Source organism: Electrona antarctica (genome assembly GCF_951216825.1).
Source record: "Electrona antarctica genome assembly, chromosome: 11".
Classification (NCBI taxonomy): Eukaryota; Metazoa; Chordata; class Actinopteri; order Myctophiformes; family Myctophidae; genus Electrona; species Electrona antarctica.
In genome coordinates this window covers 14,501,853-14,529,821 of record NC_136792.1, presented here as the reverse complement: position 1 = coordinate 14,529,821, position 27,969 = coordinate 14,501,853, and the positions used below count along the sequence as shown (strand labels likewise).

Sequence of the window (27,969 nt, the reverse complement as noted above, 5' to 3'; positions counted from 1 at the left end):
GGAATGGTTTGGTCGTTGACATTGCTGAGAGTCCCCCTTTTGTTGTGATTTGTGGTACAGTTCTCCTCCAGGGAGGGTCTTTTCTAAACCTCTTTTCTAAGAGGCTTGTTTTACACTCTTTACACTCTTTCACTCACTCATTATACACATCATAAGTCATAACACTCGCACGCACACACGCACGCACGCAGGCACACACACACACACACACACACACACACACACACACACACACACACACACACACACACACACACACACACACACACACAGACACACACACACACACACACACACACACACACACACACACACACACACACACACACACACACACACACACACACACACACGTGCGTGCACACATACAGCCTTGACTTTCCCATTACTGCAGTAGCACCATCGAGGCCCACTAATGACCCCATCTTACCAATTTGACAAGACTCCATATGCTTTGAATTATGCCTCTCCCCTCGGTCTCTCTTTTCCTCTCTTGCATACCAAGGCATATAAGAGGAGCCGGTATTTACTAAGTACAGTGGGAGAAACACTGGGAAAACACAAACACAGCATGTGGGGTCAAGCTCACACTCTCCAGGGGGAAATGTACTAGTGTGCTAAAGGCAAGACATAAAGCCAGAGGCCCATGGCGCTGTGAATGCAGCACACGTACTGTACAGACTAATATCTGCTTCCATGCAGAAAGGAAAGGATGGATCGTGTGGTGCGTAAAAATAAATATCTTTCATTAATCATAATCGAGGTAAAAGTTCGAAATAATCGTCTGCAATGCGACCACACAGTAGATTCACACCTGTCAAACAGCCAGATGTTCTGAAACGGATCATTATAATTACATTACATTACATTACAGTCATTTAGCAGACGCTTTTATCCAAAGCGACTTACAATAAGTGTATTCAACATAGGTAGGGAACAAAAACTACTAATCACCAGAAGTCTTTAGTGCATTTTCTGCAAAAACAAGCAACCAAGAGTATACCTAGCGCTAAGGTAAAAGTGCAATATATCAGCTACCTATTTTCTTAACCAGATGAGACAAAATAGCTAAATCAAATGAGCATGAGCTAAAACAATTAAGTGTATCGACTAAACAAGATCCAATAAACAATACAACAATAGAAAACAAGCGTTCGTACAACTAGTTAACAACAAGTAGGTCAGGCAGAGAGGAAGGGTAGTGTTTCCTGAAGAGGTGGGTTTTCAACCTGCGGCGAAATATGGGCAGTGACTCTGCTGTCCTAACATCAGTGGGGAGTTCATTCCACCACTGTGGGGCCAGAACAGAAAAGAGTCGTGACCGTGTGGATCGGCCAGAAGGACCCTTGAGTGACGAGGCAATCAGTCGCCCCGAGGTGGCAGACCGAAGTGGTCGGGCAGGGGTGTAGGCATCGACCATAGCCCGGAGGTAGGAAGGAGCTGTTCCTTTCATTTCATGTTCCTTTCATTATAATGAATACAAAATTAATCCCCTTTGACAATCGGGTGGCGCGGAGATAAAGCACCTGTCCACCAACAGGGGTTGAATCCACCATGCACGGTGTGTCCAGTTGGCTGAGCATCTAATTGACCATGTGTCCGGTGTGAGGGATGCCAGGCTAGGAGGGTGATCTTTGTCGCTAGTAGTGACTCCTATGGTCTGGGTGTTGAATGACAACAGTAGTATCCACGTGGCTCCTCACTGGCAGGGTGAAACAGTAAGGTACAAGAGCAGTGGCAACACAGATGTGCAGATGGTAAACTGGCAGATAACGACTACATTGGGCAAAAATAATCGGGTACTACTTTGAATAAAATAAATGTGTCCCCTTTAGTTGCAGTGTATTGGTCAAGTATACATTTGCACATAATCTAGAAGTCGTCGTCTGCATTTAACCATCCTAACTATTAGGAGCCGAGGTCGTGCTGTTATGGAACAGCACCCCGGGAGTGGTCAGGCTTCAGTCCGTCTCCTGCTCAACGACATTTTGACATTAAATCAGGAGGAGCTGGGAATTGAATGGGGACCTTCCAGTTCCCAAGCGGCCGCGCTACCTCCTGAGTCACTGCCGCTTAATCATTTAACCCATTTTGGGCGGGAACCCCTTTTGGTGTTAGCATCATGTCATGCTTTAGCTATTGAAAAATAGCAGATCTACAAGCTCATAGCGCGCCACCGAGTGGCGCGCTATGAGCTTGTAGGTCTGCTATTTTTGAAAAATCGAAGAACGACTGACATAGAAACATAGCTTTTTCAGAAAACTGTCAGGATGTAGAAGACATTTTTAGAATCTGATCTCAGGTCAAAACTAAAAGTCCCACTAACATCCCCCAGAAGTTATACTGCCCTAAACGTACAATATACTGTAAATATCTTAAATCCCCAGCCATATCCCATTGATCCGGCCATTCATTTTCCACCTCCCTGCGTCATACCCGGGATGGTGTTTTCCCACCGTAGAGCGTGACACGAGAGAAAAATGGCTGCTCGCGTGCGCATGAATATGGTGAACGGGTGGAGGAGTGTAGGTGGAAGCTGGGAGTGAGTCAGCGTTGCGCTGTCATAGATAATGGCCAGGAAATGTCTTTGTCAGGGGGGGAGGTAATTGGATTTCTTAATAGGAAAGGATCCGTCCAGCTCCATTAGGCAGCGGTAAACAGCAACACAAGAGGAGCACATGCAGGAGACGCAGGTTGGACAGAAAATAAGCAAGGAGAATATAGAATCACATGCAGTGCTTCTCCAAATGTTTAAGTTGGAGAAGCAGCAGTTTGATATATGCATTAGGCCGCAGACGAAAGACCCCCAATACAATTTATATCTCTGGGAACCAAATCCAAGGTCAAAGTATTTATTGGCATAGAAATGTACTTATTTATTTTTTTTATAATTTTTATCCCACGATTTTGTAACCCATTTTTCACCCCTGTGTCAATTATCTAATGTGATCCTGGGCTCTACACACCCTCCGCCAACCTAGTCCCCATATATGGGGGACATGGGGAGAGCAACGGACTCATGCTTCCTTCATGCCTGAGTGTCCAAGTTGCTCCTTTACACCTGATAGGGGGGAGTTTCCCTGGTTGGACGTAGCGCGTGGAAGGAACACGTTATTCCAACCAGTTCCTTTCCCCTCCATCAGGCGCCCTGGCTGGCCAGCCAGGGCGAAATTTACTTAAAGTACCAAAAGTAGAAAGTAGTCATTGTGCAGAATGTCTCATTTCAAATGTAGCCAGCTCTGAACGTTGCAGTTACAGGAAGTGGGAACAGGGAAAGAGAGAATAGCGAAGAAAAGAACACAGAACAGGTCAAATAACAGGAAATAAACTCAAATATATAGTCCATTAAACTAAGAATGATTATAAAATCACACCTTTGTGGAGTGAGCGGTGCAACTGCACCGTGAGGGGGTCCCCGGGGGTCCCCACAACATCCAGACCCCCAGGAACACCCCCTGGGGGCGGCCCGGTTCCGGCAAGCCGCTCCGTGTCCGAAACAGTCGAGAAAGTTGCAGCTTTCCGTGCTCGGACATACAGACACAGAGACAGACAAGACAGACAGAAACATAGCTCCGTATGGAGCAGGGCTCGTACTGTAGTGTACTCTGTGCCACTTTACTCTGTGCTGTACTCTACTGGCCACTTTAGGGGTTGCAGCTTTCCGTGCTCGGACATACAGACACAGAGACCTACATATGGACATACGGACATACAGACATACGGACATACAGATGGACAGACATAGCTCCGTAATGGAGCGGAGGCACTGCTCAAATGGATTAAATAGCACTGTGGAAGACAGAAATATGTCTTGTGCAGGTGCACATAATATCCAGCATGTAAAAACAGCAGCAGGTGTAGAAAGTAGAAAGTACTTTATGTAAAATAACCCATATCAAGTTTTCAAATGTAGGCTATATAAAATTATAGCAAACCTACAAGCTCATGATGCGTCGCGAGCTTGTATATCGGCTATTTTCAAACGGACAAAATGTATATGGTGTTGAAGTGTTTAATGTATGTTTTCTAATGATAATCAAAGTAACTATAGTAGGCTTTTCAACTTTTCAAATAAATGTAGTATAAAAGTACAATATTTGCCTCTGAGATGTAGTGGAGTAGAAGTAAAAGTATTGGAAATACTCAAGTAAAGTACAAATACCTCAAAAATGTACTTAAGTACAGTACTTAAGTAAATGTACTTAGCTACTCTCCACCACTGCTCCCTTTCATTGCATTGTGCTCAAACTCCTTCACGTTCACACATCATGAATTAGACCTGCAGCGAACGGCAAGTCTAACCTCCCGGCCCTCTGGCCATCAGCGACCATGCATGTATGCATGTATCACCAGTGGTGGGCAGTAACGAGCTACTTTTAATATATTACTGTAATATTATTATTTTACCCAGTAACGGATAGTGTAAGCCGGTACTTGACCAAAAACTGTAATAATATTACTATATAAGAAATTGTAGTATATCATTCAAGTTTAGTTTGCTGCCTTTTGAAAACATTTAATTTAAAAGGTGAAGAGAGAATGCTGCTTTATTTTATGTAGACATCTACTGTGTACAGTACATAATGTGGAATACTGTATGCAGCAGGAAAAACGATGAGAGACTGCGTACTACTTTGTTTTATGTGCAATTCTTCCGTTTGGCTGATTGGTGACTCTTTAATTCCAATGACTTGGATTCAGTTCACACCTAAACATGGGGGGGTTTGCCCCGTCCCGTCCCACTGGAGTCTGCGTCACGCTGGGAGACCCTCCGAAGGGGGAGAAACTACTCATTCCTATAAGAGAGGGAACAGTGCGGCTACTATGCGGCCTGTAAATTGAGCCTTTCTTCCTGCGAGAGAGAGGGTGACATGGTGGAATGCGGCACATTACTGTGGACATGGGTGGGCTCTCTCATTCCACTCATAGCATCTCCCTCATCGCTTTGACCCCTTACAAATCTTCTGCCTCTTTTCTTTCCTTGTATTCCTTTTCTTTCCCCGGTGGCGTTCCCCAGCCACCGGGGAACGCCCGGTGGCTGGGCGTCGTAATATATATAGACAGGCAGGCAGTTTCTGTCCCATATTCGTATGAATTATAATCCGTATTAGTATTATTATGCTATATATATCTTATATGTTTTATCCCTGCTTCTGGTCAGACCAAATTAAATACATGCACTTCCTTTGGGGAAATGTAGACCGTCTGATATGCTTGATGTTTATGTTTGATAATATCACAGTTTAATACATTAAATTGAAATGTCAGTTTGCTTTTCCTTTTCACAAATCGAAACCTGGACAAGCGTACAGACTCACATCTCTCTCTATCTCTCTCTCTCTCTCTCTCTCTCTCTCTCTATCCCCTCAGCCTGGGCCGTGATGGAGGTGAACATGGAGGACAGGGTGGAGGTGTTCAGGAAAGACACTGCTCAGATCACCTGCATGTTCAAGTCCGCTGATGGGTTAGGGGGCGTCATGATACAGTGGGTTTATGTAAGTGTTATGACACACACCCACGCACACACGCACACACGCACCCACCCACGCACGCACGCACGCACGCACGCACGCACGCACGCACGCACGCACGCACGCACGCACGCACGCACGCACGCACGCACGCACACACACACACACACACATGCGCAACACGTATTAACTTATGTCCATGTCATAGCGCAATACCCAGGATACCCTGAAGAAGGCAGTTGTACTGCCGAAACGTTGGTTTTTACTCTGCATCCTAATAAATAATCGGCTCTTTGGCTATCAGTGTGTGCAGCCACTCTTTTGTCTTTTTAAGACTTAACTCTTTACATGTCATAGCGCAAGCCAACTATGGACACAAATGCTGTGGCCACAAAACAAACAGCATTGCATCAACACACTTGATGTTCACAAGCACACACACACACACACACACACACACACACACACACACACACACACACACACACACACACACACACACACACACACACACACACACACACACACACACACACTTGCGCGCACACACACACACACACATCTAAATATGTATAGTGGTGGAGCAATGCAATGCTGACACACACAAACAGCCTCTACACATTCACTGATTGCATCTCACTGTATTAGAAGAATACAACATATAAATCTAGGGATGCACAATATAGACTTTTTTAATCTGATATCGATAACTTGCTGCTTCTCAAGATCGATACCGATACTAATAACCGATAATAAATAATATATAGGCACATACAGAAAAGGCCATATACTAGTGAGCAACGGTACATTTTAAGATAGCTTTGACCGAAGCGAATACAGTATATCATATATCTACTGTATGACACTCTTTAAAGAGATCCAAATGCCTCTGGGTGCTGCTTTGTCAGCAGATACAAACAATCACCAGATAAAACAAATACCGGTAATCATTTAGCAGAACTGCAAGCATATGAAAATAAATATACGGTAATCTTCATAAAAGAAAGAATACATAATACAATATATTATCGGAGCTATGATATCATCATTTCTGATATAATAAAACCCTGTGTGTGTGTGTGTGTGTGTGTGTGTGTGTGTGTGTGTGTGTGTGTGTGTGTGTGTGTGTGTGTGTGTGCGTGTGCGTGTGTGTGTGTGTATGTGTTTTTCCGTGCGTGCGTGGGTATAGGTAGCGCCGCCGTCGACAGAGAGGCACAGAATCTACTACCAGGACTCCACCATGCACATTGTGGAGAAGGGCACGCTGTTCTCGGACCGCATCTCGGTGAACGATACGGGCGCCACGGGGGAGCAGCGGGAGCTGGTGTTGACCATCAGAGACGTGACGCTGAACGACGCGCTGGACTTCATCTGCGTCGTCCAGGGCCTGACCGACGGCACCGACGAGGGACTGACACAGCTCAAGGTGTTCGGTACGAGACGCTGCTTCTCAAACACTCTCCCGGTCCGCTCTCTATCCTTTTATAGCTCTATGGTCGGGACCCATTTGTGGGTCACAGACCATTTTTTACGGCTTGAGTAAGAATCCCATTTTCTTTTATATATTTCAAATGTCTTATTTTTATTATTATTATTTTTTTAATAAATAAAAATAAAGAATTGTATGTATAATAAAACAGACAATCGAACAAAAGCATCAAATATTAATAGTAATTAAGATTTAGTGAAAATAGCTGATGTACAAGCTCGCAACGCAGTGCGATTTTTTCACTAGTTGGGGTCCCGGGCAAACGTCTAATCTCTCTCTTTGGTGTAAAACTGAACAGTTTGGGAACCCCAGCTTTATAGTAGGACACTGTTTCTCATCCAGTGACAGGCCCAGGCCGGGTGGGCCCACTGGTGGGCTGTGAGGATAATGCAAGTTTTTGATGTTAATTATAATAAAGCCTTGACTGGGAGCTTTACAAAGTGTGCAGAATTCTATTTAATTCAATTAATAATTGGCAAAAGATACTTTTTGTGTGTGTATGTATATATATATACACCAATACTTTTTTTTTTTACCAATACTACGTTCCACTGAACATAGTATACGTTCATAGTATAGTATAGTATTCATTAAAGAAACATGTTCTGAAAATGCACGCCACCTGCGCGTCTGACCACTTTAACATGGCAGGCTTTTGATAAGCACTGCATTAGGCTACGAACTCCCATACACTCAGAGAGTGTACTGCATTAGGCTACGGACCCCCATACACTCAGAGAGTGTACTGCATTAGGCTACGGACCCCCATACACTCAGAGAGTGTACTGCATTAGGCTACGGACCCCCATACACTCAGAGAGTGTACTGCATTAGGCTACGAACTCCCATACACTCAGAGAGTGTACTGCATTAGGCTACGAACCCCCATACACTCAGAGAGTGTACTGCATTAGGCTACGAACCCCCATACACTCAGAGAGTGTACTGCATTAGGCTACGGACCCCCATACACTCAGAGAGTGTACTGCATTAGGCTACGAACCCCCATACACTCAGAGAGTGTACTGCATTAGGCTACGGACCCCCATACACTCAGAGAGTGTACTGCATTAGGCTACGAACCCCCATACACTCAGAGAGTGTACTGCATTAGGCTACGGACCCCCATACACTCAGAGAGTGTACTGCATTAGGCTACGGACCCCCATACACTCAGAGAGTGTACTGCATTAGGCTACGGACCCCCATACACTCAGAGAGTGTACTGCATTAGGCTACGGACCCCCATACACTCAGAGAGTGTACTGCATTAGGCTACGAACCCCCATACACTCAGAGAGTGTACTGCATTAGGCTACGGACCCCCATACACTCAGAGAGTGTACTGCATTAGGCTACGGACCCCCATACACTCAGAGAGTGTACTGCATTAGGCTACGAACCCCCATACACTCAGAGAGTGTACTGCATTAGGCTACGAACCCCCATACACTCAGAGAGTGTACTGCATTAGGCTACGGACCCCCATACACTCAGAGAGTGTACTGCATTAGGCTACGAACCCCCATACACTCAGAGAGTGTACTGCATTAGGCTACGAACCCCCATACACTCAGAGAGTGTACTGCATTAGGCTACGGACCCCCATACACTCAGAGAGTGTACTGCATTAGGCTACGGACCCCCATACACTCAGAGAGTGTACTGCATTAGGCTACGAACCCCCATACACTCAGAGAGTGTACTGCATTAGGCTACGAACCCCCATACACTCAGAGAGTGTACTGCATTAGGCTACGGACCCCCATACACTCAGAGAGTGTACTGCATTAGGCTACGAACCCCCATACACTCAGAGAGTGTACTGCATTAGGCTACGAACCCCCATACACTCAGAGAGTGTACTGCATTAGGCTACAAACCCCCATACACTCAGAGAGTGTACTGCATTAGGCTACGAACCCCCATACACTCAGAGAGTGTACTGCATTAGGCTACAAACCCCCATACACTCAGAGAGTGTACTGCATTAGGCTACGGACCCCCATCAGAGAATGCACAAATGGAACCAAATGGACCCATGTGGTCACAGGTTATGGAAGGGTTAAAGGGGTTTAAGGGTTAAGGGTTAAACTCACTGGCATGTGTACATAGTGAATGTGCGCCATCTGCAATGGACAGTATACATAATTATAGTCACATCATGTAACTAAATAGTAATGGATAATGTAGTAGACATACTGTAGAACATGTGAGATGTAGCTGACAGTACGCTTCTTTCACAGAGACGCCGGCTTTTCCTTCCATCGAGCGGGTTCACACGGGCATCTCTGTCACTAACGAGTTCCCTTCAAAGGTAAACACTTGAAGTCTCTTCACAGTTGTGGCATCATTAGTGTGTGTGTGTGTGTGTGTGTGTGTATTTATATATATATATATATATATATATATATACAATTATTGTCTCCACCAGGCCGAAGGCATGGGGAGAGAGTATGTTTTGCACTCCGTCCGTGTGTGTGTGTGTCCGTCCGTGTGTCCGTGTGTCCTTCCGTCCGTCCGTTACCAGCTAATCTCCGGCACCGTTAACCCGGTCGATGCCAAACTTTGCACACACGCTCCCTGGATGCCAACAATGAACCTCTGCCCCACATTTTCCAGAACGGCCTGTTATAGCGCCACCATGAGGCAGCTTTTCACATGTTTTACCTAAAACTGCACCGATCTGCGTGAAACGTTGCATGCACACTCCCTAGAGGCCAAGGACAAACCGTTGACCTGCATTTTACGCATCTGCCTTTTATAGCGCCACCAGGAGGCCGACTTTTGTAAAACACATTTTTGGATATTACTCCTCCAGATTCTGTCCAAAAATCTCACAAATCGTTACACACTATCTCTATGGTCATGTGCTCAAGTCGGATCTGTCCGATATTTCATATTCCATCCTAATTGGCTATAATTACCTTTCACAGTTTGCAAGATTGCCCCGTTTTGAACAAAAGCCTCAAATCACGAACGCAGCATGCAATTTACGTGAAATCTTTCACACATTTTCTTACTAGGCTGAGGAATAAATCCCACCCTTTTCACATTGGCCTGTTATAGCGCCACCAACAGGTTGATTTTTGCAAAACACATTTTTGGAACAAAATGCCTCAAAAACATGTTTATATTAATCCTAAACATTTTGCCAAACATCTCACACAGTCCTATCCTCCTGGTGGAGACCTGTGCCCAGAAGGGCACTTTTTCTAGTTACAGTTGTTTTATGTATTTATTCCTCTCCTCTCCTCTCCTCTCCTCTCCTCTCCTCTCCTCTCCTCTCCTCTCCTCTCCTCTCCTCTCCTCTCCTCTCCTCTCCACAGATTGGAAGCTGTGAGGCTAAGAATGGTTTCCCCAGACCCAACATCACTTGGTACAGAGACAACACTCCGCTACAGAACATTGCAAATGGTAAAATCACAGCATGAATGCATTATTATCACACTTATGCCATGGCCACATAAAAAGAGAGACTTGGGCCCGCATTTATCAATGGAGTGTAAATTCTGCCTTAAATTTGAGCGTGGGTTTATGGCATGATCACTGATTGATGATGAATGAATGGCATGCATAAACATAATGGATGAGGATGATGGAGGCTGTTGTTCCACAGTGTGAAGATATCACGGCAGGCAGCGAAAACTAGAGTTCTCAACAGGCCCACCTGTCCATTCAAACTCTAGACGGGTCTGCCCCAAAGTTATTAGTGCAGCCGTGCCTGGCAGCCGGCGAAAACAGGCTCGAAAATTAAGGCCCCGCCCTACCTGGGCCCTCATCAAACCTTGTACACTCAAGAGAATGCCCCCGCTACCACCCTTAGATCTCCATATACTGTATGGAGCTGACCTGTTCTGACATTCCATATGTAGATCTGACCTCATCAAACCCTGCCTGTACACTCAAGACATGCTCCTGATATAGCCAGTACAGAATTCATTCCATGTTGATCTGACCCCCCCATGCCAAAGCGCCAGCGCTCGCCCAGCAGTCTGCCGTCAACGAGGCAGATGCGTGCACGTGGGGCGAGGTCGCTTCTCGCCCTCAGGCGTCTTACTGGTAATATTAATACAAAAACGTGTGTGTGTGTGTCTCCCAGAGGTGAACATGCTGTCCTTGGTCACGATGGAGGCCAGCGGTATGTACTCTGTGAAGAGTGACCTGAGCATGATGGTGACCAAGGAGGACAAGGACTCAGAGTTCTACTGCGAGGTTACCTACCTGGTGCCTGGAGGGACCCGCATGACTGAGACCCCCCGCATCAACATCACTGTGTACTGTGAGTCTATGTTACTACATCACTGTGTACTGTGAGTCTATGTTACTACATCATTGTACTGTGAGTGTATATGTTACTACATCACTGTGTACTGTGAGTCTATGTTACTACATCACTGTGTACTGTGAGTGTCTACATTACTACATCACTGTACTGTGAGTGTATAAGTTACTACATCACTGTGTACTGTGAGTGTCTACATTACTACATCACTGTACTGTGAGTGTATAAGTTACTACATCACTGTGTACTGTGAGTGTATATGTTACTACATCACTGTACTGTGAGTGTATAAGTTACTACATCACTGTGTACTGTGAGTCTATGTTACTACATCACTGTACTGTGAGTGTATAAGTTACTACATCACTGTACTGTGAGTGTATAAGTTACTACATCACTGTGTACTGTGAGTGTATAAGTTACTACATCACTGTACTGTGAGTTTATAAGTTACTACATCACTGTGTACTGTGAGTGTCTACATTACTACATCACTGTGTACTGTGAGTCTCTACATTACTACATCACTGTACTGTGAGTGTATAAGTTACTACATCACTGTGTACTGTGAGTCTCTACATTACTACATCACTGTACTGTGAGTGTATAAGTTACTACATTACTGTGTACTGTGAGTCTATGTTACTACATCACTGTACTGTGAGTGTATAAGTTACTACATCACTGTGTACTGTGAGTGTCTACATTACTACATCACTGTGTACTGTGAGTGTATATGTTACTACATCACTGTGTACTGTGAGTGTATATGTTACTACATCACTGTGTACTGTGAGTGTATATGTTACTACATCACTGTGTACTGTGAGTGTCTACATTACTACATCACTGTGTACTGTGAGTGTATATGTTACTACATCACTGTGTACTGTGAGTGTATATGTTACTACATCACTGTACTGTGAGTCTATGTTACTACATCACTGTGTACTGTGAGTGTATAAGTTACTACATCACTGTGTACTGTGAGTGTCTACATTACTACATCACTGTACTGTGAGTGTATAAGTTACTACATCACTGTGTACTGTGAGTCTATGTTACTACATCACTGTACTGTGAGTGTATAAGTTACTACATCACTGTGTACTGTGAGTGTCTACATTACTACATCACTGTACTGTGAGTGTATAAGTTACTACATCACTGTGTACTGTGAGTCTCTACATTACTACATCACTGTACTGTGAGTGTATAAGTTACTACATCACTGTGTACTGTGAGTGTCTACATTACTACATCACTGTGTACTGTGAGTAGGGCTGCAACTGTCATTTATCATTGAATCGACATGGACACCAACAAACACCAACACAAAGCATTCTTGGATAGTTGTCTAATGCCTGGAGCCTTGCAAGTCTGATGAATCATATAAGCTCTATTGCATATTTCATCGTACAAAAGTGTGAATAATAGCTATAATCTATAAGCTCCACGAGTTTGTAGATCAGTTATTTTAATATATATATGTAATTGTTTTTTAAACTTTAGAAAGAAAGAAAGAAAGAAAGAAAGAAAGAAAGAAAGAAAGAAAGAAAAGAAAATCAATACTTGTATTAAAATGTATTATTTTAATTTGTATTAACACCATTGTGTACACTCAGTCTTTACATTACAACATACAGTAACATAAACATTTATGTGTACTTTGAGTCTTATATTAATATTACAACATCATACAAAGCATCAGTCTATACTGTACATTTTCATGTACTGTGTCTTGTATGCATATCACTGAACACTATGAAACCGTAACCTTATGTTATTTTACTATATATATATACAGTTCCCACTACGTCCATCAGCGTGTGGGTGGAGTCCCCTAAAGGGGACGTCAAGGAAGGTGACACGGTGGAGCTTCAGTGCCGCGGTGACGGTAACCCCCAGCCCCCCCTGTCCTTCTATCATGGAGACGTAAGACATTCACAGCTCTTGTGTGTGTGTGTGTGTGTGTGTGTGTGTGTGTGTGTGTGTGTGTGTGTGTGTGTGTGTGTGTGTGTGTGTGTGTGGGTGTGTGTGTGGGTGTGCGTGTGCGTGCGTGTGTGTGCGCGCGCGCACACGTGTAGCCCACCCTGTCCTATCATGGACACGTAAGACATTCAGCTCTTTAGCACGCACATCCCCTTATTACGACCTGAGGCCGATCCCCCCACCCCCACCCAGAAGTAATGATTTGCAAAAATATAAATACAAGGACAAAGATATAAATACAACTCCATTGTAACACAATGTTATCTTTTATTTCCATTTTGTGAAAAGTAACACATTCCAGTGACGCTATTGTATGTTCAAAGGCTAAACAAGGCCTGCTTGTTAATTGTTGTCACGGTCACTGTGCAGGAGGAGAAGACTGCGGACTCTAACGGTGTCCTGGTGTTGAAGGGCGCGTCCCGAGCAGACAGCGGCACCTACAAGTGTGAGTCGTGGGATTTCGACACCGACGTCCAGACCATGGGAAACACCACGCTGATGGTCAACTGTAAGGACTGTGCTTATACGCCTTTTATCTACATACAGTTAATTAAAGCTACAAACTGGGACTTATTTGAATGAATAAAGCACTATGTTAATACAATATAACTAGCCCATTTTGGGCGGGAACCCCTTTTGGTGTTATAATGTTATAATTTAGCTATTGAAAAATAGCAGATCTACAAGCTCATAGCGCGCCACCGAGTGGCGCGCTACGAGCTTGTAGGTCTGCTATTTTTGAAAAATCGTGAACATATTTATTTCAGAAAACTGGAGGATTTAGAAGATTTTTTAAATTTTTTGAGGTCAGGCCTAAATGGGCTAGTGTAGTCACTAGCACAGTGGTTCCCACACGTTTCAGGTCGAGACCCAAACAAGAGATTAGACGTTTGCCCGGGGCCCGAACTAGTGAAAATAGCAGATCTGTAGATAGGCTATTTTCACTACTTTCACTACAAATGTATGGAATTTATTTGACTTTTCTTAGATTTTTTCACAAAATTACTGAAACGTCATTGAATTTTGATTTTCATTCGTGAAAGATTTAGCTTTTTTGGGAATGTTTTTTGAAAATGTTGTGAAATAATAATGATTAAAAACGAAATGTAGGAAACGAAAAATAAAGTGGTGGGTCCCGACCCACTGTTTGGGAACCACTCTGCACTAGCAAGGCAGTGGAGATGGTCTCCCTACCCGACATTTAGACCAGTGGTTCCCAAACTGTTCATGTCGAGACCCAAAAGAGAGATTAGACATTTGCCCGGGACTCAAACTAGTGAAAATATCAATCTACAAGTGCACAACGTGGCGCAAGCTTTTTTTTTTACTCAAGTGTCTGTCTCTCTCTCTCTCTCTCTCTCTCTCTCTCTCTCTCTCTCTCTCTCTCTCTCTCTCTCTCTCTCTCTCTCTCTCTCTCTCTCTCTCTCTCTCTCTCTCTATCTCTATTGTTTACATGTATAATATATAGATTTGGATCCTGCTGTGGTGGAACCTGAAACTCGCACGTTGTCCCTTGGTGAGGGGATGACGGCCACCTGTAACGCCCTCTCCTCTCTGCATACTAAAGCTGCCTGGTTTAAGGTTAGTGACCACGCACGCACGCACGCACGCACGCACGCACGCACGCACGCACGCACGCACGCACGCACGCACGCACGCACGCACGCACGCACGCACGCACGCACGCACGCACGCACGCACGCACGCACGCACGCACACACACACACACACACACACACACACACACACACACACACACACACTGGGTGACATCTCCAGGTTTACATTTACTTGTTCTCTTGTTTTGAAACCTACCAGACGTGCAAGCATAAGCGCACGGATGCTGGTTTTCTCTCCGCTCCATTTGAACACATTCCCTGGTATTAATGTATTAATTATTCCAACACTGCCAGTGTTTTTTCAGCGAATACCCTTATTTTGAAGGCCCACGGGTCCCGATACTTGAACCGGAAGTAGCCAACCGCTGTGTAAAGTGACGGCCGATCGTATTTTCTTTCACCCGGACATTTTATTTTGTAACCGTGATCATCGGTTCTTCGGTTATGGGCCGTTGAATAAAGCTTGTTTTGACCAAAAACTCAATCTGGGAAAAGAATCTGAGGTAAATCTACTTAGATTGAGGTGATGGAGACGATGTTTTCACTTCCGGTTAATTTCCGGTTTTATCGGTCTAGCAACCATAGAGCCATTCATACGTTGGCGAACGTAATCGATGGGAAAAAAATGACGAGATATCTCTGAAAAATAATTACCGTCTGAAAAGGCATTTGTTTTTCTCAACCACAAATGTTAAGAATGTGATGTAGTCAGATCCTGGGTCATTGTTTACCTGGTATCCTAGTCTCTTTGAGCCACTACATTGTTTACCTGGTATCCTAGTCTCTTTGAGCCACTACATTGTTTACCTGGTATCCTAGTCTCTTTGAGCCACTACATTGTTTACCTGGTATCCTAGTCTCTTTGAGCCACTACATTGTTTACCTGGTATCCTAGTCTCTTTGAGCCACTACATTGTTTACCTGGTATCCTAGTCTCTTTGAGCCACTACATTGTTTACCTGGTATCCTAGTCTCTTTGAGCCACTACATTGTTTACCTGGTATCCTAGTCTCTTTGAGCCACTACATTGTTTACCTGGTATCCTAGTCTCTTTGAGCCACTACATTGTTTACCTGGTATCCTAGTCTCTTTGAGCCACTACATTGTTCATGGTTTACCTGGTATCCTAGTCTCTTTGAGCCACTACATTGTTTACCTGGTATCCTAGTCTCTTTGAGCCACTACATTGTTCCCTCTGCACTCCATTCACCTTGTTGTTTATTGACTAGAGTTCAGGCTTACTCTGCTTAGTGTGATTTCGTACTGTACGTTGCTCTGGATAAAAGCTAAATGCCTGTATGCCTAAATCGTGTGTGTGTGTGTGTGTGTGTGTGTGTGTGTGTGTGTGTGTGTGTGTGTGTGTGTGTGTGTGTGTGTGTGTGTGCGTGCGTGTTCATGCGCCCGTGTGTGCATGCGCCCGCACGTGCATGCGTGTCTTTGTGTGTGTGTAGGATGGACAGCAGGTTCACAAAGGCCACACTCTGACACTGAAGAACGCCATGTTTGACACCGCAGGGACGTATGTGTGTGTGATCACTGTCCCCAGCATCGAGAGCATGGAGACCAGTGACACGCTCCGTCTGTTTGTCCAGGGTGAGTTTTCATGCACAATATCTGTGTTCCTGTGTTTCTTTGTTTGTTTTTATTACATTTTTCTCTAAATGACATTTTGTCTAAAAACTGGCTTGAGGACTGCTGCGTATGAGGAGTCAAAATAGCAGATCTAAAGCCCTAACCATACTAAAGGGTCGCCATGCAACTCCTTGGGTCCAAACGGTTGCAAGGAGTTGCATGTTGACCCTTTGGTGGTTTGGGTCATTGAATTCCATGCGTTGAATCACTTGGGACGACGTGCGTCAACGTGCGTCAAGTCAACGTGCAACAAGACATATCACACCGCATATCAGACATATCACACCGCATATCAGACATATCACACCGCTGTGATATGCGGTAAAACCGCCTCGACCCTTTGGTGTGGTTAGGTCTTAAAAGCTCCCAACACGACACAACGTAATGCATTGTCAGCTACTTTTGCTATTTTTGAAAGTGTAAAATAGAACGTAAGTACTGTAGTTAAAACAGCCTCCCTCCCTGACAACTCTCACCTTTGCTAATCAAAATCAGAATCATCTTTATTGTCACAATACAGTTTTACAAGTAAACGTGGGTGAAATATATATGCATAGTTCCCATTGAGTTATTTTTCCATCACATGTGTGTTTTCCAAAGAATAGAAAGGGAAGAAGAAAGTTTGAGCGCTTTTACCACAAAAAAGTTAATGGTTTCAGATCATTTAGAAGCTTGTTCCACAAACAGCACACTCGTAGGGTCAATCAGCTTGTTCCACAAACAGCACACTCGTAGGGTCAATCAGCTTATTCACAAACAGCACGGCCGTAGGGTCTCTCTTATCTTATTTACAATACAAGTAAGGTTTTCAGATAATTACAAGCTGGTCACAAACGGCACAACCGTAGGGTCTCTCGCTAACTCCTCTCTCCTGCCTCCTCCCTCCAGGTCCTCCAGAGATCAGGGAGCCACAGAACACGCCCATCGAGGAGCATTTGGAGAAGACAGTGAACCTGAGCTGCCATGCCAGGGGTTACCCTGTCCCCAGCATCTCCTGGAGCTCCTCTGATGCACAGGTACAGCTCTATAGCAGTGCACGCTTCTCAAACCTTGGACCCTCTGAGTTACAGACCTGTAAGGGTCCATTTGGAACCCTGAGGGTCCCTGGACCTCACTTTGACAACGTATTGGTTGTCTTCTAGCAATACCTTTAGCAATAGCTAAAGAGAATCTATCATTTCCGCTGGATTTCAGAATAGCAGAATTATATTGGAGGTTTTAAGCTTGGTGTTCCAAGTGGCAAAGCTGTTGAGCATACTCTATGTCTGAATATGCATACCGGGTTTTCTCTTAATCCAGGAGATATGACCTGTCAAAAAATAGTCAGCCTTTAATTATTATTATTATATATTATATTATTATTAATTGTGTGTGTGTGTGTGTGTGTGCGTGCGTGCATAAATGTGTCAGGTCCTCAAGTCGGTGTCCCACAAGGCGACGGAGGATGCCATCCACAGCGTGGTCAGTGTCAAGGTCACATCTGACATCACAGCATTCTGCAACGCCTCCAACGACCACGGCTCTGAAGCCGTTTCCTTCAGCATCAAAGCCAGTGAGTTCCTGTATGCTCTTCCTGTGTATGTGTGTATGTTTGTATGTGTGTGCGTGCATGTGTGCGTGCATGTGTGTGTGTGCGTGCGTGCGTGCGTGCGTGCGTGCGTGCGTGCGTGCGTGCGTGCGTGCGTGCGTGCGTGCGTGCGTCTTCATCTCACTTCCTTTCCCTCTCATCTTTATCTATAGAGATCCGACCTGAACTAAAATACTTCTCTAAAAGCAGTGGTTCCCAACCCCCCTGAGAGTGACCCCCCCACATGTGCATGTGCGCACAAACTTGAGCGCGCACATGAACAGACACACACAGACACTTTTTTCAAACAAATATCCACCACCACAAGACCTATTTTTAGCAAATAGTAAAAATGCTTTGACTATTTTTTTACTAATTTGCGCAATAAACTGCAATGACCAATAATGACCCATGTATAGGTTGGGGAACCACTCCTCTGGACGTATGAGAATGAATGATGTGAGAATGGCGTTTCCCCCTACTGTACCATCCCTGGTGTCTACTGTACCATCCCTGGTGTCTACTGTACCAACCCTGGTGTCTACTGTACCAACCCTGGTGTCTACTGTACCATCCCTGGTGTCTACTGTACCATCCCTGGTGTCTACTGTACCATCCCTGGTGTCTACTGTACCAACCCTGGTGTCTACTGTACCAACCCTGGTGTCTACTGTACCATCCCTGGTGTCTACTGTACCATCCCTGGTGTCTACTGTACCAACCCTGGTGTCTACTGTACCATCCCTGGTGTCTACTGTACCATCCCTGGTGTCTACTGTACCATCCCTGGTGTCTACTGTACCATCCCTGGTGTTCCCCTACTCAGAGTGTAGAGTAGGAGAGTAGCGACACACTTTGATCTCGTCGCAAAGCGGGTGCCTATGGGCTATAGTTCCAAACATTGCTCCTATGGCTGGAACTATCCCATTGAGCACTTCCTCATTCCATTATTACAATGGGAGTCAACGCTAGTGTCGCCACTCTCTTACTATATTACTCTGCCCCTACTGTACCAACCCTGGTGTTACTAACATGAAGTTCCCCTACTGTACCAACCCTGGTGTTACTAACATGAAGTTCCCCTACTGTACCAACCCTGGTGTTACTAACATGAAGTTCCCCTACTGTACCGACCCTGGTGTTACTAACATGAAGTTCCCCTACTGTACCAACCCTGGTGTTACTAACATGAAGTTCCCCTACTGTACCAACCCTGGTGTTACTAACATGAAGTTCCCCTACTGTACCGACCCTGGTGTTACTAACATGAAGTTCCCCTACTGTACCAACCCTGGTGTTACTAACATGAAGTTCCCCTACTGTACCAACCCTGGTGTTACTAACATGAAGTTCCCCTACTGTACCGACCCTGGTGTTACTAACATGAAGTTCCCCTACTGTACCAACCCTGGTGTTACTAACATGAAGTTCCCCTACTGTACCAACCCTGGTGTTACTAACATGAAGTTCCCCTACTGTACCGACCCTGGTGTTACTAACATGAAGTTCCCCTACTGTACCAACCCTGGTGTTACTAACATGAAGTTCCCCTACTGTACCGACCCTGGTGTTACTAACATGAAGTTCCCCTACTGTACCAACCCTGGTGTTACTAACATGAAGTTCCCCTACTGTACCAACCCTGGTGTTACTAACATGAAGTTCCCCTACTGTACCAACCCTGGTGTTACTAACATGAAGTTCCCCTACTGTACCGACCCTGGTGTTACTAACATGAAGTTCCCCTACTGTACCAACCCTGGTGTTACTAACATGAAGTTCCCCTACTGTACCAACCCTGGTGTTACTAACATGAAGTTCCCCTACTGTACCAACCCTGGTGTTACTAACATGAAGTTCCCCGTGTCCTTTTTGTGTGTTTTACCTCTACCCATTCATAGTTAAACTTACCACCAAACCAGCCTCCACTACCACTACTAGTACAACCAGCAGCACCTCAACCGCCACAGGTAAGGCCCGGCCCATATCGCCCTGCGCCGCCGGCCTGCATGTCCTCGCTTATATATATATATACGGTACACAGATCCGTAGAATACGTTATAATGAATTAAATGACAATGAATACATTTGTGTTGCACTGCTACACAGTGTGTTACAGAACAAGGTTACACAAGCTGCAAACAACAAGGCACAGAGTACAATAACAACAGAATGTCATATAGTCTGACAGAAAAAACAAGTTTTTGAGCTATCATGGGCAATTCAACTTAACCATTGTGGTTGATCCTGAGGAGTCCCTCAGGGCTCTATTTTAGTGTATTTTCTGTCTACCCACTATGGGGCGAGAGACCTTAGACTCACAGAGATTGAAAATGTCAGAATCGATAAAATACTGTACATCTACGAGAGTCTAAATCTTAGGCTATGTCCAGTCCATGCATGGTGCTTTGTTCCCCTTTTGGTGATGCTTGGAAGCAGGCGCTGTGTTACAATGGTTGCAAACTGAAACTCCACAAGTGCTGCCTTGTAATGCGACTCAGGGAAATAAGGAACCTTATGCCACAGAGGTGATGTGGAATGTAGTGCAACATCAAGTGCTTGCATGTTGTCTGTAGCACTTTTGACCCTTTGCGGCCCAACATTAAATGTTGCTATTTTAACTGTAGATGTTTTTAATGTAATGCTCACATTTAGATCAGTCAGTGGGTTGAGTTGTTTATCGTCTCTGCTAAATGTGTTCATAGGTCTGGCCCTGTGGCCATGATGGAATCACAATATGCAAACACAAAATTTCGTATTTCGCTATTTTGAGAATTGGACGGGCAGGTCCATGGCATATGCATGAAAATCAACCAAATGATTATATGAAATTATAACTTACATTATTAATGAACCGATTATTTTGAAACACTTTCATTAATGTATGCCTCCTACTACAACAAATGAAAGGTGAACAAAGAATTTAAATCCCAGGAAACACAGAGTGCAGTAGCCTTAGTTCTGACTAGAGGAAAATGGATAATGCTGTTCATTAAGCTTAACCATAGTACCCTTATTAGGTGATTTAAAGCCTTCAATGTATCCACTTGCTGTGTTTTTCTATGAGTCAAGCAGAAAGAATGGCTGAGAAAATAACCCAGCTGGCTTAAGCAATTATGATTGTGACATCATTGAAAGGTCATTACGTTGTGGCTGAGCTTTAGACTAATTGAAACCAAAGCATGTGCAGCTGGATTTCCAGTGATAATGTCTTGTAAGTTGTATACAGTAGCTGTTAGGTGTTGTGTTGATGATCGAGGTCTGTTAACAGTGGGAGTTCAAACGCGGGTCTCCCGCATGGAAAGCCAACAGCTTAACCCACTAGCCTAAAGGGGAATTCCCCCATGGCCAGGGGAGAGATTAGGCTTTTTGGTCAGCTCTGAGCCACTCGGCTACACCATGACAATGGCTTCTATTTCAACCTGCTATTAAAGGGAGATTGTAGTCTCCATTCGTTTGAAATCCCCATTGATGATGTCACTGGTAGGCAGGTTTCTGAACTGTCCCTCCTCAGAGTGAGTAGACAGAAATGGGCATATAAATTATATGAAGATAGGTTGAAGATTGGCCCTCTACACTAAAGTCTCTTTGCCAAAAAGAGATGCGGCACGTGTGTGTGTGTGTGTGTGTGTGTGTGTGCGTGCGTGCGTGCGTGCGTGCGTGAGTAGACAGAAATGGGCATATAAGTTATATGAAGATAGGTTGAAGATTGGCCCTCTACACTAAAGTCTCTATGCCAAAAAGAGATGCGGCACGTGTGTGTGTGTGTGTGTGTGTGTGTGTGTGTGCGTGCGTGCGTGCGTGCGTGCGTGCGTGCGTGCGCTCTCATTACATAGCAGCTGCATTATTATTGCCTGCCGGAGACAATAAGTGACTAAATAGAAAAAATGAGTAGAATGAATGAAGGGCAACACTACAACATGTTGCCTCTCATTTTGTTTGTGTTCCTTCCTGCGAGTTCAGAGGAGAGTGTTATGATTTACCGATAATGCAATGGAATGAGACACACACACACACACACACACACACACACACACACACACACACACACACACACACACACACACACACACACACACACACACACACACACACACACACACACACACACACACACACACACACACACACACACACACGTATATGAGTGAAACTGTAGAAGGCAGCTGATGTTTAAAATGCACTCACAGCAAGTCTCCTGACTCCCATTACGGCCAGTGCTCTCTCTATCTCTCTCTCTCTCTCTCTCTCTCTCTCTCTCTCTCACACACACACACACACACACACACACACACACACACACACACACACACACACACACACACACACACACACACACACACACACACACACACACACACACACACACACACACACACACACACACACACACATTTGAGGTTGTTGTTTCTTCCCAATGAGATTATACAGGCTCAGTCGGTTGGCCTGCTCCTGGAAATGACCATTGTGTTACTGGCCAGACCAGCATCTTGAACCATTACACTCTAATCACTGATTAGATTACATCCTAAAAGACTAAGATTATGCTCATTAAAAAACAAAAAACAAACACACAAACAAAAAACACCTGCACCCTAGTGACCCTATTCTGGGGTTCGGCAATAATAGCAGATCTGCAAGCTCACCGTGCCGCACAACACAACACGTTCTGATCTTGCAGATCCTTTGTTTTTTGGCTAAGAGATTTTGTGTGGAGTGTAAAAATGGAGCGGACCAGCAGTAGTACTGTACTGTATAGCGCCCTGGGAGGTCAGATCAGTAGGCTATAGAGTTTCTGTGGTTGAAGACATTGTATGTGTTCTTTTTTCTCTATATGAATTATGCCTCAATATATTTGAGTCATTAAATATCTCTGCTGGTTCACTGACAGTGTAATTCTTTGGTTTTTCTCAGTCACATCACCAACAGTCTCAGTCACATCGCCAACAGTCTCAGTCACATCGCCAACAGTTTCAGTCAAATCGCCAACAGTTTCAGTCAAAACGCCAACCGTTTCAGTCAAAACGCCAACCGTTTCGCCGAAAAAAGTCAAGAAAGGTTTGTGAGCCGTTGAAAATCTCTCCGCTTCCTGTCGAAGACAAAAGCACGGCCGCACCTTCTTTCTCTCCACAGCACCCCCCCTCCTTCTGCCCCGCCCACCGTTCCTGCTCTTCGTCATCATCATCATCATATGTGCATGTCACGCTATTACGTACGCACACATCCTCCTGTAGAAGACTGGATTTACCTCAGTCGTACAGTATAATACTCCATCGCACGACAGTGTCGCTTGTCAAAAATAACTGATCTACAAGTTACACCATCGTGCAGTGGATTATAAATCACGCTTTTCACTGCATACTTTTCCTTTCTTCACGGTGCTATTGACAGTCTAAATTAATGATCTGTTTTGCACCAATGCACTGCAACACCCTGCTGCTCGCAGCCTTTTATGAGAGGAAAGACGTAATCTTGTTGCAACACTGACCACATGGCGACGCTCGGTGTTGCCAACGCCGTCTGTGGCAACTCCAGTCAGCAGACGGTTGAGGGAGAAGCCAGCGACTTATGGCAAGTCATTAGGGGACATTGTCAACGTTTTATTTGTTTGTTTGTTTTTTATTAGAAATGTCCACGTTCATCTTGTTGCCCTTGGGAGTTACAAAGCACACAATAAAACTTGTTTATATTGTTCAGTATTTGCTCATCTGCTCTAAGCCCTTTAAGATTTAAAGGATTTCAAGAAAACAGTTGGAACATATTCATATAAACATGGCATATTTTAGATATGCCATGCTATGCTATGCTATCTATATATATTTATATATAGATAAACTAATTTCTGAAATTAAATAAAAAGTCTGAAAATTTTTTGTCACCTAATATTCAAATTGACATACAGTAGCCATACAGCACATGTATACACTACCCACCACACATATGTCATTTCTATATTGTGTGCTTTGTCTTTCCTAGAGTAAATGATCGTGATCACGTCTTTAATGTTTCTAGTAAAAATAAAAAATGAAATAATTACTGAGTGAGTGAGTGAGTGAGTGAGTGAGTGAGTGAGTGAGTGAGTGAGTGAATTAATTAATTAATTAATTAATTAATTAATTAATTAATTAATAATTTGATATATTAATACATGAATAAAACGTTGACACTGTATGTCTGGCTGGCTGCTTGTCAGAGTATCTGGCATGCTGCAAACAGCACCAGAGCACCACAGTCACAATGTAGTCAGTGTCAGCGAAAACATCTCTTCTCTCCTGCTGCCTGCTGCCGTCCTGTCTTCTACACTCTGCTGCACACCAGTCCTCCCTTGTCCTGCAAGTTCAGTCCTGTTGGTAGTCAAGTTAATAACCTGTGGCTGTGCTTGTACTTCTCTCCCACCAGAGGGCAGTGGTGTGATCATCGCAGTCATCATCATTTGTATCCTGCTCCTGGCAATCCTGGGCAGCGTCCTCTACTTCCTCTACAAGAAGGGCAAGATATGTGGCCGCTCTGGCAAGCAGGACCTGTAAGGGCACATCTTTGATCTGTTTGAACTCTCCTGCAATCTCTCGTCCAACAGCTTTCCCCCCCAAACCATCAGAACCCTGAACACACATTGTTTTTCAATGTGAAGCACCATGAGTTAAGAACCGTATTTTGCTCACCTGCCTATAGTGTGTATTGTGGATGTGACAATAAAACTGATTGATTGATTGAGGTTAAAGCTTTTATAAAACAATGAACAAGCACTGTTCACAACAAACAAAAAGGTTAAAAAATGTTAACGCCCACCAATAACATCTTGCCTATACTGACGTGCCCAAAATGCATATGCCAGTTTGAAATTGATCAAGAGAACAGTCATTATTATTACTGTATGATAGTATAAAGGTCATGATTGTCATCATGTCTGGACAGTTTACTCATATTGTGTGTAATGTACGGCTTGATGTCACTCACTGTGACCTCACCTCGTCCTGTCTTTGTAGCACCAAGGAGAAGAACAACAAGGACAACATCGTAGTGGAGATGAAGAGTGACAACACAGAGGAGGCCGTGCTCCTAGGAGTCAACGGTGACAAGAAACTCCCAAGTGACCAGGTAGATATGTACTCTTTACTAACTCACTTACCAACTCACTCCCCAGTGACCAGGTAGATATGTACTCTTTACTGACTCACTTACCGACTCACTCCCCAGTGACCAGGTAGATATGTACTCTTTACTGACTCACTTACCAACTCACTCCCCAGTGACCATGTAGATATGTACTCTTTACTAACTCACTTACCAACTCACTCCCCAGTGACCAGGTAGATATGTACTCTTTACTAACTCACTTACCAACTCACTCCCCAGTGACCAGGTAGATATGTACTCTTTACTAACTCACTTACCAACTCACTCCCTAGTGACCAGGTAGATATGTACTCTTTGCTAACTCACTTACCAACTCACTTTTTAAACTCATACACTGTTACCACTGCAGGTAGATATAGCCTACTGTGCCTATACACTTTATTAAAACTCAATCATATATTGTAACCATTTCAGGTAAATAAGGGTCAGTGACAAGATGGGGTTGGAAAGTTGACAAATGTTTAAATTATGTTTTTTTTTGGTAATGTTGGTTTCCTATCATGATCAGTATCATGGTCAATATTGTGTCAGTATCATGGTCAGTATCATGATTAGTATCATGGTCAGTATCTTGTCAGTATCATGGTCAGTATCTTGTCAAAGTTGTCAGTATCATGTCAGTATCGTGGTCAGCATCATGGTCAATATCTTGTCATTATCATGGTCAGTATCATGGTCAGTATCTTCTCAGTATCATGGTCAGTATCTTGTCAGCTCTATGGCACGTCAAAAATCACTTTCACCTAGAAACTCCATTCACACTTTTTATTATTCAGCTTACTGTGGAGACACATGCTGGAACTTTTTACTTTGAAATGTTTTGTAGTTCCTGAGTTATTCAACTTAAACGCCCAATGCATTCTCTATGGCAATAGCACAAACTTTGGCATGCTACTAGTCCTACATACTTACACCTAGCAACCCCATTCTAGCCTACTTAGGTTCATCTTACGGTGGACATGTTTGCCTGAAAAGGAATCTTTGAAATATTTCATAGTTTTAGAAATATAGTGCTTTCAAATTTGAGAAATGTACAATGAGGCTCAATGGCAGATATTGGCACATCAAAAAAGCACTTTCACCTAGAAACTCCATTCACACTTTTTATAATTCAGCTTACTGTGGAGACACATGCTGGAACTTTTTACTTTGAAATGTTTTGTAGTTTCTGAGTTATTTAACTTAAACGCCCAATGCATTCTCTATGGCAATAGCACAAACTTTGGCATGCTACTAGTCCTACATACTTACACATAGCAACCCCATTCTAGCCTACTTAGGTTCATCTTACGGTGGACATGTTTGCCTGAAAAGGAATCTTTGAAATGTTTCATAGTTTTAGAAATATAGTGCTTTCAAATTTGAGACATTTACAATGGGGCTCAATGGCAGACATTGGCACGTCAAAAAAGCACTTTCACCTAGAAACTCCATTCACACTTTTTATTATTCAGCATACTGTGGAGACACATGCTGGAACTTTTTACTTTGAAATGTTTTGTAGTTCCTGAGTTATTTAACTTAAACGCCCAATGCATTCTCTATGGCAATAGCACAAACTTTGGCATGCTACTAGTCCTACATACTTACACATAGCAACCCCATTCTAGCCTACTTAGGTTCATCTTACGGTGGACATGTTTGCCTGAAAAGGAATCTTTGAAATGTTTCATAGTTTTAGAAATATAGTGCTTTCAAATTTGAGACATTTACAATGGGGCTCAATGGCAGACATTGGCACGTCAAAAAAGCACTTTCACCTAGAAACTCCATTCACACTTTTTATTATTCAGCTTACTGTGGAGACACATGCTTGAACTTTTTACTTTGAAATGTTTTGTAGTTCCTGAGTTATTTAACTTAAACGCCCAATGCATTCTCTATGGCAATAGCACAAATTTTGGCATGCTACTAGTCCTACATACTTACACCTAGCAACCCCATTCTAGCCTACTTAGGTTCATCTTACGGTGGACATGTTTGCCTGAAAAGGAATCTTTGAAATGTTTCATAGTTTTAGAAATATAGTGCTTTCAAATTTGAGACATTTACAATGGGGCTCAATGGCAGACATTGGCACGTCAAAAAAGCACTTTCACCTAGAAACTCCATTCACACTTTTTATTATTTAGCTTACTGTGGAGACACATGCTGGAACTTTTTACTTTGAAATGTTTTGTAGTTCCTGAGTTATTTAACTTAAACGCCCAATGCATTCTCTATGGCAATAGCACAAACTTTGGCATGCTACTAGTCCTACATACTTACACATAGCAACCCCATTCTAGCCTACTTAGGTTCATCTTACGGTGGACATGTTTGCCTGAAAAGGAATCTTTGAAATATTTCATAGTTTTAGAAATATAGTGCTTTCAAATTTGAGAAATGTACAATGGGGCTCAATGGCAGATATTGGCACATCAAAAAAGCACTTTCACCTAGAAACTCCATTCACACTTTTTATTATTCAGCATACTGTGGAGACACATGCTGGAACTTTTTACTTTGAAATGTTTTGTAGTTCCTGAGTTATTTAACTTAAACGCCCAATGCATTCTCTATGGCAATAGCACAAACTTTGGCATGCTACTAGTCCTACATACTTACACATAGCAACCCCATTCTAGCCTACTTAGGTTCATCTTACGGTGGACATGTTTGCCTGAAAAGGAATCTTTGAAATGTTTCATAGTTTTAGAAATATAGTGCTTTCAAATTTGAGACATTTACAATGGGGCTCAATGGCAGACATTGGCACGTCAAAAAAGCACTTTCAC

At 43.6% G+C, this 27,969-nt stretch overlaps 1 protein-coding gene across 5 annotated transcripts in view; it reads left to right on the top strand.

Moving 5' to 3' along the window:
- The window catches only part of mcamb (melanoma cell adhesion molecule b), a 79,346-nt gene that overhangs the window by 44,368 nt on the left and 7,009 nt on the right, over positions 1–27,969 (top strand). For 2 of the 5 annotated variants that reach the window (XM_079514152.1, XM_079514154.1), the window contains exons 2-16: positions 5,371–5,495; positions 6,661–6,904; positions 9,207–9,277; positions 10,290–10,377; positions 11,063–11,242; positions 13,053–13,180; positions 13,607–13,745; positions 14,706–14,818; positions 16,308–16,449; positions 17,377–17,504; positions 17,899–18,040; positions 19,957–20,025; positions 22,970–23,113; positions 24,455–24,578; positions 25,042–25,153. In XM_079514152.1, the coding sequence (XP_079370278.1) occupies positions 5,371–5,495; positions 6,661–6,904; positions 9,207–9,277; positions 10,290–10,377; positions 11,063–11,242; positions 13,053–13,180; positions 13,607–13,745; positions 14,706–14,818; positions 16,308–16,449; positions 17,377–17,504; positions 17,899–18,040; positions 19,957–20,025; positions 22,970–23,113; positions 24,455–24,578; positions 25,042–25,153 (1,949 nt within the window). The remainder of the gene's footprint in view (positions 1–5,370; positions 5,496–6,660; positions 6,905–9,206; positions 9,278–10,289; positions 10,378–11,062; positions 11,243–13,052; positions 13,181–13,606; positions 13,746–14,705; positions 14,819–16,307; positions 16,450–17,376; positions 17,505–17,898; positions 18,041–19,956; positions 20,026–22,969; positions 23,114–24,454; positions 24,579–25,041; positions 25,154–27,969) is intronic. The other 3 variants (XM_079514153.1, XM_079514155.1, XM_079514156.1) reach the window with 3 other exon arrangements.